The 13,273-nt window shown below is 35.0% G+C and overlaps 3 protein-coding genes across 5 annotated transcripts in view; 2 read left to right on the forward strand and 1 right to left on the reverse strand.

The window, feature by feature from the left end:
* Positions 1-1,321: 1,321 nt before the first annotated feature.
* Positions 1,322-5,440, forward strand: LOC138126955 (lipase member N-like). Its single transcript, XM_069042802.1, has 7 exons — positions 1,322-2,807; positions 3,562-3,748; positions 3,794-3,908; positions 3,966-4,212; positions 4,263-4,409; positions 4,461-4,688; positions 4,744-5,440. Exons 1-7 carry the CDS (start codon positions 2,643-2,645, stop codon positions 4,927-4,929), a joined length of 1,275 nt encoding a protein of 424 aa, XP_068898903.1. The 5' UTR covers positions 1,322-2,642; the 3' UTR covers positions 4,930-5,440.
* Positions 5,441-9,692: 4,252 nt separating this feature from the next.
* LOC138125709 (uncharacterized) lies at positions 9,693-10,241 on the reverse strand. Its single transcript, XM_069041162.1, has one exon. The coding sequence runs from the start codon at positions 10,239-10,241 to the stop codon at positions 9,693-9,695; it is 549 nt and encodes a 182-aa protein (XP_068897263.1).
* Positions 10,242-11,306: 1,065 nt separating this feature from the next.
* LOC138125671 (somatostatin receptor type 2-like) overlaps positions 11,307-13,273 on the forward strand; it is a 214,618-nt gene continuing 212,651 nt past the window's right edge. For all 3 annotated transcript variants that reach the window (XM_069041107.1, XM_069041106.1, XM_069041108.1), the window contains exon 1: positions 11,307-11,514. The gene's annotated coding sequence lies outside the window, so the exon portion shown is untranslated. The remainder of the gene's footprint in view (positions 11,515-13,273) is intronic.

Consider the following 13,273-nt stretch of genomic DNA (forward strand, 5'->3'; position numbering starts at 1 on the left):
TGGCCCTTGTTTGTTTTATGAATTTTCTCCATTATCAGATAATGCATTTAAGACCCAAATTGTCTACACCCATGCATTGAACGCTTATTTGCAAAGAATTCCGCTACGACATGAAGGCTAATGTGCAACGACTACTCCAATTTGTTTTCTTTTTGATCACATTGTATAAAATATATGTACCGAGTGACTATCAATGATTGAAAATTATTTTGTTATGTTGGTAACACATTTGAAATCTTTAGTTGCCAACATCGTTGGCATGACACACGCAATTCTCAAAATTGAAACAAACGTCAAAAAAATATATTTTTTTTTCCAACGTCAATGTACTTCGTGACTTAACCTAACCTAAATAAAAAAGATTGACAGATGATGCACGAGAAGATTTGCACTACCAACTGCATCAGTGTTGCCAATCCCACTATTTTGCTCCAATCATTTATAGTCACTCGGTATATGTCTCTTTTATAAGTACTCTTAAATAACAAAAGGACAATTTTTTCACAGCAATGTAGTCGACAACACAAAGTTTATTTATTTAATTCATCAATTTGCACCAAGCTAAACAGATTAATAAACTTAATGATTAATAAATCAATAAACAAAATCCGTTTATTATTTTTGTAAACAAAAATTTTTGGCTGGGTATAAATAAAGTTCTGGGAAGCATTGAACTTTTTTTGCGCGATTAAAAGGATCCAACAAAATAAAATCGGGAAAAAACGGAAACGTACACGGATTCTGAAATGTTGCCGTTCACTTCTTAAATTATTTTGCTGCGACAGAACAAAAACTGATATAAAATCCCGTGTGCACAAAGTTATGTTCATTGCAAATTTACATCGACTTTATAATTTAGCGAGCCTGGCTGGCTCTTCCTGAATTCCAAATAAACTAGGCAAAAACGGGAAGACCTATATTTCGTTTACTTTATGATACTTTTAGGTGAATATCTCGCAGTTGCACTCTGAACCATCCATCCTGCTCTTCTTTTTGTGTCGGGGTCATTTTTCCAGTTTCGCGACTCTTTACATGTAAGTGTTGTCATTGGTGTGAGAGATTCTCAAAATCCTTCCTCTCCACTTTGATCGGTGCCGGCAGACTTCCGTCTTAATTGTTTTTATCGCACGTGAATCTTTTCAAACTCGGCTTATCTCGTTTTTTATTTTCTGGTGTGAGAGAGGTTCCTTCGACGTTTTTCCCAGCTCGATCGCTCGTAATGCTTATGCAGGTGGTGCAAGCTGCAAAATGGACACTTATGCTCGAGCGATACGCCGGGATTTTACTACGGAGGAAGATGGCTTCATCATAGTCTTAGAGACGACCTAGATACGGAGGAGCACGTTGCACCGTTTCGTCTCGAATATGCAGGAATTTGCACAAGTGCACAAATGTTGCGAACGATTCGGGAATTCTGAGTTGTTTTATTTGGTTTAGTTTGACGTTTTCCACCGGTTTAACAAAAACATTTCTTTCAAGTGAATATACGAGTACGTAATATTTAAAAAAAATGAAAAGTTTTTAGTTGGTACCAAAATAATGAGGCTCATTCCCAATTGCTTCAATTGGCAGCACATTTAGGTTTAAATATAAGATATTTAAACATACATAAAATGTTTAATGATATGACATGACTTCTTATCACATGATTTCACTTTTAAAATATTTTTTAGTGTCTTGTTAAGATAGCAAAATAATACAACAATTATAAATTTAAATATGCTACTATCAAAAATGCAACAGCAATAATGTATTCATATTTTTCACTAATAAAACTTACTCCTCCACAGCACAAATGATTTATTTTAGGAAGAAAACAAGCTGAAAATTTCCTTAAAAGACTCATCACATCGTTCGATTATTATTCATCAATGGTGGAAATATTTACCCATTGATGTAGAATATGTTTTTGTGAAAGCTTTTTTTGGGACTACCTCAATAGAAAGAATACATTTCCAGCCGCATTTTGGTGTAAAAGCTATGGTAATCTTTCATTGAGGAGTAAAAAAACATCTGGTTGACAAATTCAAACAAAAATAGAACAGTTCTTAGATTTGGCAGATTAATAGAATTACCTTGCAAGCCAAATTTAGGTTTTCAAAATAATATAGATTTGTTTCATTTGTCTAAATTGATTATCGCGAAGTATATGTTTTGTTTTTTGCATTTAACGATTAGGGATTGTCGCCAAGCTGATGTTCCCTACAGTAGTTTAAAAAAGCGTTTTTATTCATTATTCGTTCCTTGGGGTTCTCGTAGTCGGGGAGGCTCCGCCAGTATCAATTGCACTAAAGTAGCTGTGATCCGGCGCAGAGCACAAGATACATCCACGCCAGTTTAAAACAACTTAAAAAATAATTGGCGAAATACTCGTATAACAACTTGCAAGTTAGTTTAATTAACAAAATCGATCTAATCTCATCGGTAAAAGCGCTCTACATTTTTTTTCCAAACTAATTACTTTGGCTAAGTTAGTTTAACTATTAAAATAAATGAGTCCATAAAATGCATAACTGAAAGGAGATTTAGTAAACGAAAAAAAATCTAAACTGCCTTGCTTCACATTAATGAGAATTTCAACGTGCTCTATCGATATATTTTCAAAGTGCACATGAAAATGGGAAATAATTGCGTCGTTCCTGATGGAAAAGTGTACGGTGCGTATTGCTGTGTTGGCAATTTTTTTCCAGATCCAGATTTGTACCAGTTTTAATATATACAACAATGCATGTGAAAATTACAATGAATACTTCGTACGATTCTGGAGCACACGTTGTTATTATAATCCCGACGTTTTATCGGACACAGTGAGTACATGAATAACTAGAGCGAGAGATTATTTTTCAATTTTTAACCAGAAACTTGCTTTGTTATTTTTTAATTGTACATCGTACAGTTTTAATTATGTAGAGAACAAAGTAAGCAAGAGCGGATTAAATATTCAGCAAAAAATTCAAGGATAGTATTGGGTTTCGAGTAATAAATCTAATACATTCTAAATGATTCTGAAGAGATGATAAATTATTATTTTTACATAACATGTTAACATAAAAAATGTTGGTGAAAAAATAAAGAGTAAATTATATTATAATTAGGAGTAGAAGTGACCCTTTTTGTGCTAAGCCCAGAGATTGAAGACCGAGACGAAGTTGAGGTCGACAACTGGGCGAAGCATAAAAAGACCTACTCTGAGTAATACATACTATTTTATTTTCAAACGGGTCACAAAAAAATGACAATTTTCAAACTTACAATTTTAAAATTTTAAGGCACCAGTAATTCCTAGTTCCTTGTTGCAATATTATTAGTAGGTACTTGAAGGTTCAATAATATTCAGTAATAGCGATAATTTAATTATTACATATTTCGTGTTATTCATTGATAAATGAATCGTGTGAACCGCTTCAAATGACCCTACACTTGACTAGGTCGAGCCATTTGTGGATATTTCAACTCCTAGGACTTGAAGTGTTTCAAGTCGGTTACAAAAAAAAAGCCACAGAAATTTTAAACTTATATTCATTTAATATTTTTTTAATATTATGTATAGCTGTATTTTAGCCCACCATTATCAGCAGACATGGATATTCCCTTGAAAGTTATTCATTGACCACTGAAGATGGTTACATTTTAACCCTCTTCAGAATCCCTCCACAAACTAGCAAATCTCACAAACAACCCGTATTCCTAATGCACGGTATATTACAAAATAATGGTATATGGGTGAATACTGGAAATAGATCACTAGGTAAATTACCATTTTTGTAAAGCACATAAATTAAAAAACTTGCAGCTTTTAACCTTGCTGATCGCGGTTACGACGTCTGGTTAGGAAGCATCAGAGGAAGCGATTTCTCAAAAACTCACAGACGCTACCAAACATCGAGTAAAGAATTCTGGGATTTTAAGTAATTTTGTACTGATCCATATTCTACCAGATCCACTTCATCACTTGCTAATTCCAGTCTGGACACTTTGGCGTATTTCGATGTAGGCGAGCAGCTTAAATTTGTTGCGAGGGTGACAGGAAAATGGGGCTCTATCATATACATAGGGTACTCGATGGGTTCAACATTAGCATTTTTGTATGGGTCTGGCTATCCCATAGAAGCCAACTCCTTACTCTCTGGAATTATTGCACTGGCGCCTGTTTTGTACTTCAAGGACGTCCCTGTGGTGGATCAACTTGTAGAAATATCTGGTCCTCTAGAGGTAACCGGTGCAAACACTTTTTGATCAAATTTAAGCATTATACTTTTAAGAGAGAACTCATAAGGCTTCATGCCCATGGTTTATTTTACCAAAGCTCTGTCAACAAGATTGCAGTCAGTTTGTGTGCAAATGCCCCACTTGCGTGCAAAAAAATTCTGGAAGCTTTTGCCGGACCTTTGACGGATCACTTTCGTCCGGTTAGTTTTCATCTATCAAACTGTCAAGTGATATTATAAAGGGTCTTTCAGGATGAACTTTTGCTATTTTTCAGTCACACCCCTTCTGGAACGTCTGTCCAAGTCCTGAAACACTACAAACAGTTTGCTCAAACAGGTAAGGTGAGAAGATACGATTATGGAAAAATTGACAATATCAAAAATTATGGATTGAGTGAACCTAGGGGTTATGACTTGAGATATATTAAAGTGCCTGTTTATTTATTCTATGGAAGCAATGATGCTATGGTTTCTCAAGAGGTGGGGAGTTGTGTCTTGAATTTTTAAATCGTTTGTTTCATTTTATAGTCTGCAGGCTGTAGAAAAATTGTTGAAAGAGTTGGGGAGCTTTCGAAAAAGAATATTTTATGTACCAAGAGACAACGAGAAGTCGCCGTTTAATCACTTGGATTTTATTATGGCTAAGGACGTTAAAAAAGACTTGTATGATCAGATATTTAGGATAATGAGGGAGCAGCTCTCGGAAGTTGATATAGTGTAGAAGTTTCATATTTAATAATAAAAAAAAATACAGTCACAATTTTTACTTGGTTTGTATTGTAATATTTTTTAACAAATAAAAAAAAATTTTGCTTTGTACTTTGATACCTGAGTGAACTTTGCATTTTAAATAAACATGGGAATTTTAGCAATAAATCAGTCTTGTAAAGACCAATATAACTGTTGCATACAAATTAGTTTCTTTATCTGCGTAAAAGCCTGAGCTCAAAGTTAATTAAGCTGAACGAAGTGTGCATTATCAGGAAACTAACTTATTATTAACGTATGGAGACACGTGCTTGTAGAAAACAATGAACAGTTATGAATTATTAATGTTGCAGATAGTTGTTTCTGGGTGTACATTTATTTCAAAATTCAAAAATAGTCATTTGTGTATCAAGGGCAAAAAGTGCATTTTTTTCGTCCGAGTCTGAGTTTTCTGGCCGAGGCGCAGCCGAGGCTTGAAACAGGCGAGGACAAAAGACAATTTTTGGGCAGAGATACATTTTGTATCTACTTTTTTCAAATAGATATACATATACTATAATAGATTTATAGTATTTGTTATCAGCTTGCCCACAAAACTAGAAATTTACAATTTGCAATACAATTACTTATTTTAATAATTTGACAGGACGATTATCGGTTTTGTCGGTTTCGTTACTACTTACTAAAGAGACCAACAGATGGCGCCGCGGTCAGCGTCTAAAAAAGTACGTCCGAAAAAGAATTACTTTTCGTCTGTTTGTGAGTAAGTAAAATTACATCTTACACAAGGATTTGTCGTGTCGATAAATAAGTGAAACTGATATCGCCACAAATGTAATGAATTACTAAAGCGAAATAACTACATTTTCCAGATTACAAAAGCGCCTTTGTAAACTGTGACTTTGTGGTTGGTTGCCTGGCATCGACAATATGTAAAAGCACATTAAATTTTATTTTAATGTTTATCACCTTGTGGTAGAGCGTTCGACAATTTCAAGCCATTCGAAAGTTTCATTTCTTTTGTAAGAGCATTTGAATGGCTTTCAAGAAAATAAGCGATCCTTGTAGTTGATTTCCTTCGTTTCCTTTTAACTTTAAAACATCACGTTTCTGCAGAGGCAGTCCATCTGCTTGCATTGTGAAGCGATCTCGCACGGCTTTAAAATAGAATTTTTTTATTCATCGCTTTGAATGTTGCTTTCATAATTATCTTGAAATATTTTTCATTTGCTTTGTAGAATCCAGCGCTCTGCTTTTTGTTCGATTTTTCGGTTACCGTTGCTTTCAAAACAATCTATTTTTTGTGGACCCCTATTTATTTTACAATTTTCTACAAAATAAACATTCGCGTAGGAACTTCAAAGGGTGTGGTTAATAGAGTTGTTGCAAATCGCGCTTCCAATCGACAGGTGACATAAGGTATGATTGATTATTGGTTTAAAAAGAGAGAGAAATATGTAAATAGTAACGAAACGAAACTAATAATAGAAAAAAAATATATCAGTCATATTTGTTTGCAAAAAACATTATTGGTTTGGCTTGTAATTGTATTAAACGTTCTGTGACCTTTCTGTTAGATAACAATACCGCGGTATGTAGATAACATGAAATTAAAGAATATTTGGTTGCATAAACACCTCAGGATATTATTATAATAATAATATTTTACTTATTACGGACAAAATATATACATATGATTTAAACTTACCTCCTACTATTTAGTACTTCTCAACAAGGTAACTGAATGTTTAGTTCTCGTATTTATATTAAAAGGGGCACGGCGTCGAGGCCGGATTTACTGTAGTTTCAATTTGGTTGTAGGTCGTAAAATTTTATTGGATATTATGAGCGATTAACGGGCGCAATGGTTGGGTTTGAAAAGGTTGGGAAGCGGCGCGTGCCGTTTGCCGTACAATGCAAATATACCAAATGTACAATACAACCCTGCTTAAAATATTACCTGCTAGTGGTAAACTAGGATTTATAAGCCCCGCAAGATCTTTAACTTAAAGTACCATAAAATTTTACGACCTACAACCAAATTGAAACTACAATACTTATCATTACGGATTATTTCCATCAAATGATGTTAATTCCCTTGAAAGCATTATTTTTTTAAATCATTTATTTTTGCTGCACGTCTATTTTTTACACGACTGCTTAATAATAATATTTGTTGTGTTATTTATACAAGGTGTTAGAGAATGGTCTCCCAAGAATTTCAGGGTGAGTTTATTAAGGAAAAAATGGTCGAACAGCTTTATACCGTTTTTGGATAAATTAAACCGTTTTCCGAAAATAAAAACTTTCATCACAAAACGGTAACCATTTATTTAATTATTACAACAATAAAATGGTACAGAAGCTCCCAAACTGTGGGGCGCCATTTTAAATGTTTATTTTTGTGAAAACCATTCATGTTGGGAAAAAATGATATTAAGGTTGTCGACCACATTTTCCCTCGCAAACTCACCCTGAAATTCTTGGGAGACCATTCCCTAACACCCTGTACAGTATAGGGACTAATTTTATAATCTTTTATATTATCAGTTTAAATTTAATTAAATTGTAATTATTAAACTAAATAATTGATAGAAAAATATACTTGATGTCTATAAATATTCAGAAAGTGTTTCAAATCCCTGTGTTCACTGAGCAAATCCAAATATTTATTTCGCAATTTAAATATTAGTCTCAGTTTATTGCATAACTCAAATATTTGTCGCTTAATAAAACAAACGTTGATAGTAATTATTTTTGGGTGTCTGGTTTAAAATTTCATTCAGAATATCTTAATTAAATTGTGCCAAAATGCACAACTTTAAATATTTGCAAAACAACGATTAAATAATTACAAGATGATCTTGTTCATTAGAGTGGTTAGTGTTATTTGAAGCACGAGGCGGTAGCCGAGTGTTGCAACCAGGCCGAATACCTGAAAAGTAACAGCGCACGAAAAAATGTGTTTTCCTCTTGTGAACTCAATCCGGGGACATACTGTATAGTTTTTTTATCTTTATCAGAAGAACAAGATTTTCTTTGTTATGTCGGCTTAAACCCATTTGTTATAATCCTGCTGCTCATAGTGTCACCTGTCTTTGTTCTCAAAAAGGGAAAAATTTGGGGGGCATAATAATTGATGGTTTTCGTTATTCGAATCTAGGAACATCATAATTTAAGTTAAGAAGTAATTTTAAAGTCAGTTGCACCAACCAAAGTATTTTTCAGATCAGGTCAGGTCATCCTAATTTTTAATTAAATTAATTAAAAGTAGCACATCTGCATTAAATAAGTATCCAGTAACAGTCTTGCATTTGACATTCTGTCTTAAGGAAGTACTTGGTGTTAATTTTCTTGTCAAATCTCTCACGTGCACATTAATCTCATGCTGCTCACGATTTTCTTCTGAAATAAACCACTTTTCTGCGATTCGTGCATTATTTCTTCAGCAACAAAATCATATCATTCATATCTGAAGTCTGAAAAGTGTTTGAATATAATTCATGAATTGCGAGGGAAATATCTAATAATTATAACAGTGTTTAATTGAAGGCTCATATTTTTAAATGTTTGTCAATATATTTTACTTATAGTGAGCGTTAAAAGTTTGGAACAACGGAAACATTTTCGTCTCCGCTGAACTTTTCGAAAACAACTCAAACGGGTTAATTTAGTTTTTTGAAGAGAAAAATTATTTTCCATATTTTTCACTTTTCCGCGTAATGCACTTACCGCCATTTTTTTTATATAGTAACCTCCAATGTTTTTACAGATTTGGAAAGACAATTAAATTCTAATTTTTACCTATGTAGGTACTATGGACTAATGGTCCCTGAAAAATCAATCGTTAATGGAAAAATGGATGTAGCGCAACTCCAATTTTAAACTGAAAAAGCTCCATAAAGAAACTTGATCTGATACTGAAACTTGAGGCAGGTCTGCAATGAAAGAACCTCCTAATGTGGAAAAATGTGAAGCTGTTGGTTTTAACAAACGTACTCATTTCATTCATCACAAGTGTTCAAAGTCGTCGAAGTTTGCATTCTTAATGTAATCTCGGGTTGGCGAATCAGCGAGAGAATTTACGATCCTGAGAGTACTTGAAATGTATCTGTTCTTTTATAACTTAATTTACACTCAATTTTAATAAATTCAATGTGTAAAAGTAAAGTACGCTATTTTTTCAATTTTTACAAAAAGTCTGACATATCTGATTCCATTTCCAGGAGCTCTTTCGATATTTGAGATTGTTGGGTTTTGTAAATAGTTAATTTTAGTGGTCTTATTTTTGTTTGGGTTATTTGTTTGGTTTAGTTTTAGTGCGTAATTTAAATTATTTTTAACATTAAAAAAAAGGTAGTTGCACCCTATTCGATTAATTGTTGCCCGTTAACAATCTCACAATGTCGCTTACAGTCGGTGTCAATCCCGCGCCCTTGAGGGATCAACTCTCTTAACTTATTTTGTGTTTCCCTTTCTTCTTTTGCCAAATCGTCATCTTCCTCTCATTTTTTTTCCTTCAACTTACTCTTATTTAGCATAATGTCCTTCTGCTGCTCGCGGCTTTCTATTTTTGCCAGCATCATCTTATTTTTATTTATTTTAAATGCTTCCTTTAGATTCACTTTCACCCCTATCTCCCTTTCTAACCATTCTTCCACCCCCCCTCTCTATATTTCCACTTATTGCCCCTATTTCAGTTATTATAACATTATTCTTCCTCTCCTTCTTTTCCCTTTGTTCCATCTTTTCCTCTATCATTTTCATCCTTTTCATTCAATCTGCCTTCTCCGCCTGCCCCTTTTCTTCTCTTCCTCTCATTTCCTCTCTCACTGTCGCTAATTCTTTCCTTAGCTCCCCATTCTCCTCTCTCACTGCTGCTAATTCCTTTCTTAGTGCTTTGATCTCCTCTCTTATCTCTCTAATCATGGTTGTTTTCATTTCCTTATCCATTTCCTTGCTTTGATTTTCTTTTTCGCTTCTATTTGGTGATCTTCTCGTTCTGGAACTATTTCTGAGTGGGTTCTTGCCTTCTTTCGACGTCTTACCCTCTTCTCTTTCTCTCTTGCTCCTTTCTTTCCTTACTTCTGACGATTTCGGCATGTCCTCTCTTTTTTGCTCTCCCTTCTTCTCTCTCACTGCCGCTAGTTCCTTTCTTCGTACTTTGCTCTCCTCTACTATTCCAGCCATATCCTCTCTTATCTCTCTAAGCACGGTTTCTATTTTTTTTTCTATTTCTTTGCTTTGATTTCCTTGTTTGCTTCTACTTGGGGATCTTTCGGTTCTGGAACTCTTTCTGACTGGGTTCAGGCCTTCTTCCGACATCCTACCCTCTTCTCTTTCTCTCTTGCTTTCGGCGATTTCGGCATGCCCTCTCTTTCTTGCCCGCTGCCTTCTGCTTACCACCTCCCACTCACTCGTCGTTGTTTACGTTTATTCAAAGTTAAAATGTAAAATTGTGTTTAATTCAAAATATAACTGGTGTTTTTTTTTCCACTGTTTCGTAAATAATTATAGGAAGTGAATATGGGTAGGTCAGTATAAAAATCAGAATTTGACTTTTTGGTTGAAATCCACTTCTTATTACATATTATGTATGTTGCTCTTGCTTATTTTATAAATTTTCTCCATTATCAGATAATAATAATAAAATGGGCAATTATAATTGCAACATCTAAAATTCATGAGGTATAAAGTAGCGTTTGAGGCCACAAATTTTCTGCGCCCATGCATTGAACGCTAATTTGCATAGAATTCCGCTACGACATGACCGATGATTTGCAACGCCAGCTCTGATTTGTTTTCCTTTTGATCACTTTGTGTAGACTATTCAGAATTGGTTTAATTCGGTACTGAACAAAACAAGAAAACTTAAAGCTTCGACCGAAAAAGACGAGCGATGGCAGACACGGCAGGTTGGTTTACAATGAACTTGTAAAGCACTTTTGCCACAAAAAAACTTAAGAAAAGTTTTTGCGTGGGAAAGCAATTTATTTTCATTGATATTTTTTTGGATACTACCTACACTTCTCAAACGACTAGTTAAAATGAAGGGAGGAGGGGTATTAAAAATAAGTGGTCTCGAGCAATTGCTACAATGAAAAGTTCTAAATTCTACAGCTGGTCAAAATATTCGGAACGATTTTCACAACAAATTGCATATGGAATAAAAAAATCAGGTTTCATGTGATGTCAAATGTTCCAGGTATTGTGTAAGTTTCATGAAAAGCTTGAGTAGCTTGAGCGTAGGTAAAAACAACCCCTCCAGCCCCGTCCCGCGTAATTTTTCTGAAATATGTTCGACGGGGTAAGAGTCCGGGCCGGCGTTCTCCACCCCCTTCGTTACGGTCGAGCCTTCGGAGAGGAGTCCGTCAGTTTCGCGCATGTCCTCTCGTCCGCAAGACGCACACACGGCTTGAGCGTCTCGACGCTCCGAATCAGTTGTTCCGTTGGCGCGTTGTACGACGTGCGGACAGACGCCGGCGCGTCCTCCCCGACACCGACGTCGTCGTTCTGTTCATTCACCTTTCGTCACCTGGCGCACCTCCGACTGTTTTGTGCGTACGTCGTCGCCGACTCTGATTTATGCCGACGAAAGGTAAGGTTATAAATAGACCGGCAAAATCGAAAGTTGTCGCAACCGTCGTCTGCCATTTAACGCCGGCAAAAATCGCCGCCCGTGGGACCGATGCATTATTTATGTCTCTTTACGGACACTTTGTTCCGTGTTGTTCTGCTTCCGGAGCGCGCCGGAACTAGCATTCCGCCGCCCGGAGTGTGCTTCACGTGCTCCTGGAAATGTGCGGTTTTTCGCCAGATCTAGGCGATCTAGCCGGTGGAAATTTTTGCGCCGGAGTTTTCCGGTCGACGTTGGTAAACAAGGGTATTGGTCGCGAGAGTGGAACGGATCGCGCGGAATGAAATAAAAAGTTGATGGCGCTGCTTCGAATGGCAAAGGTTTAACTCTGCACATGTGCAACCTCGATAATAATGCAACACTCAGGCGGTAACACATGGGGACAACGGTCGACATCGCACACATGATCAACTTGTTTCCACTTTAAAAACAGAGAAATTTGTAAACTATTTTAAAAACTATCATGCTATTGGTAGGTACTTGTTGTCATTATCAACTTTTACTTGACTCTTGATCCATCGTCAACAATAATTGAGTTTCATCTATTAACCACATTTATTAACTAATTTCTTACTTTTAAATGATTGGACATAATTAGTGGCAATTCAAAGTAACCACTTTGTTGTATAAACTAGCAACTGAATGTTTCTTCTCTGGATTTTCTTTTCAATTTTTATCTGAAAAATTAATAAATTTCTATTTCTTTAAATGCGTTTTTTCTCAAAAATATAATTTATCCACAAACTGTATATTTTTAAATATTGTTTATTGTTCAACACAAAAGAATTTTGGTCTCTTTGAAATTCGCAATAAAAGCACCAATTAAAAAAGTTAATCGTACTGTGTCTCTTTATTTTATGAAGATTAATTCCCACATTCATTAATCCTGCGTGTTCAGCCAATCAGAGCGCTTGCTTTCATCCAATCAAAAATGTTTATCGCGATAAAAACGTCCTACTACTCTGTCAGATTCTCAAATTGTTTTTAATAACAGTAGGTATTATAATTAAATAATTACTTAGCGCTAAAGTTTGTATTCTGGAATTAATCTTGTCAAAAATAACACGACCAAATTTTTTATATCTGATAAATTTCCCAATTTTCACTTAAACATTTTTGCTTTAAGCAATTTTACTCGTTGATATTTGGGAATTTTTATTCAAAAGTTAAATCCTCGAGCTAAAGCTCTCGGGCCTAACCAAAATAAAAATACCCGAATTCAACTCGTTAAATTGTCAAAGCAAAAAGTTTTCGTAAAATTGAAAAATTTATCCGATAAAAAATTAGGTCTTGTTATAAGTATGGCAACTATGTACGAAAATGTATGTGGCAACTGTGTGGGTGGGGTAGAGTTGTCATTTGTATGACATTTCAAAAGCGTGCATTTGATTTGACATTGATTTGACAATTTTCAAACTATGAACTGTCAAAGAAATGTCAGCTCTATCCTCCCACACAGTTGCCACATACATTTTAGTACATAGTTACCATTCTTATCCACAATCATTTTGAATCACCCAATAGAATAAATTTTACTAGAGGCGTAAAAAGTATAACGTAAAAAAAATGCATATTAACGTTAACACGTACGCCACAAATAGAATATAGACATTATTATTGCACACATGTGAAGTTTGCACAGCGAGGCCTCAGCCCGAGTCTGTCGTATCATATAAGTGCGACAATAATGTAGTATTTCACGTGTTGCGAAGTGAAAGTG

Source organism: Tenebrio molitor, chromosome 3, assembly GCF_963966145.1.
Source record: "Tenebrio molitor chromosome 3, icTenMoli1.1, whole genome shotgun sequence".
NCBI lineage: Eukaryota > Metazoa > Arthropoda > Insecta > Coleoptera > Tenebrionidae > Tenebrio > Tenebrio molitor.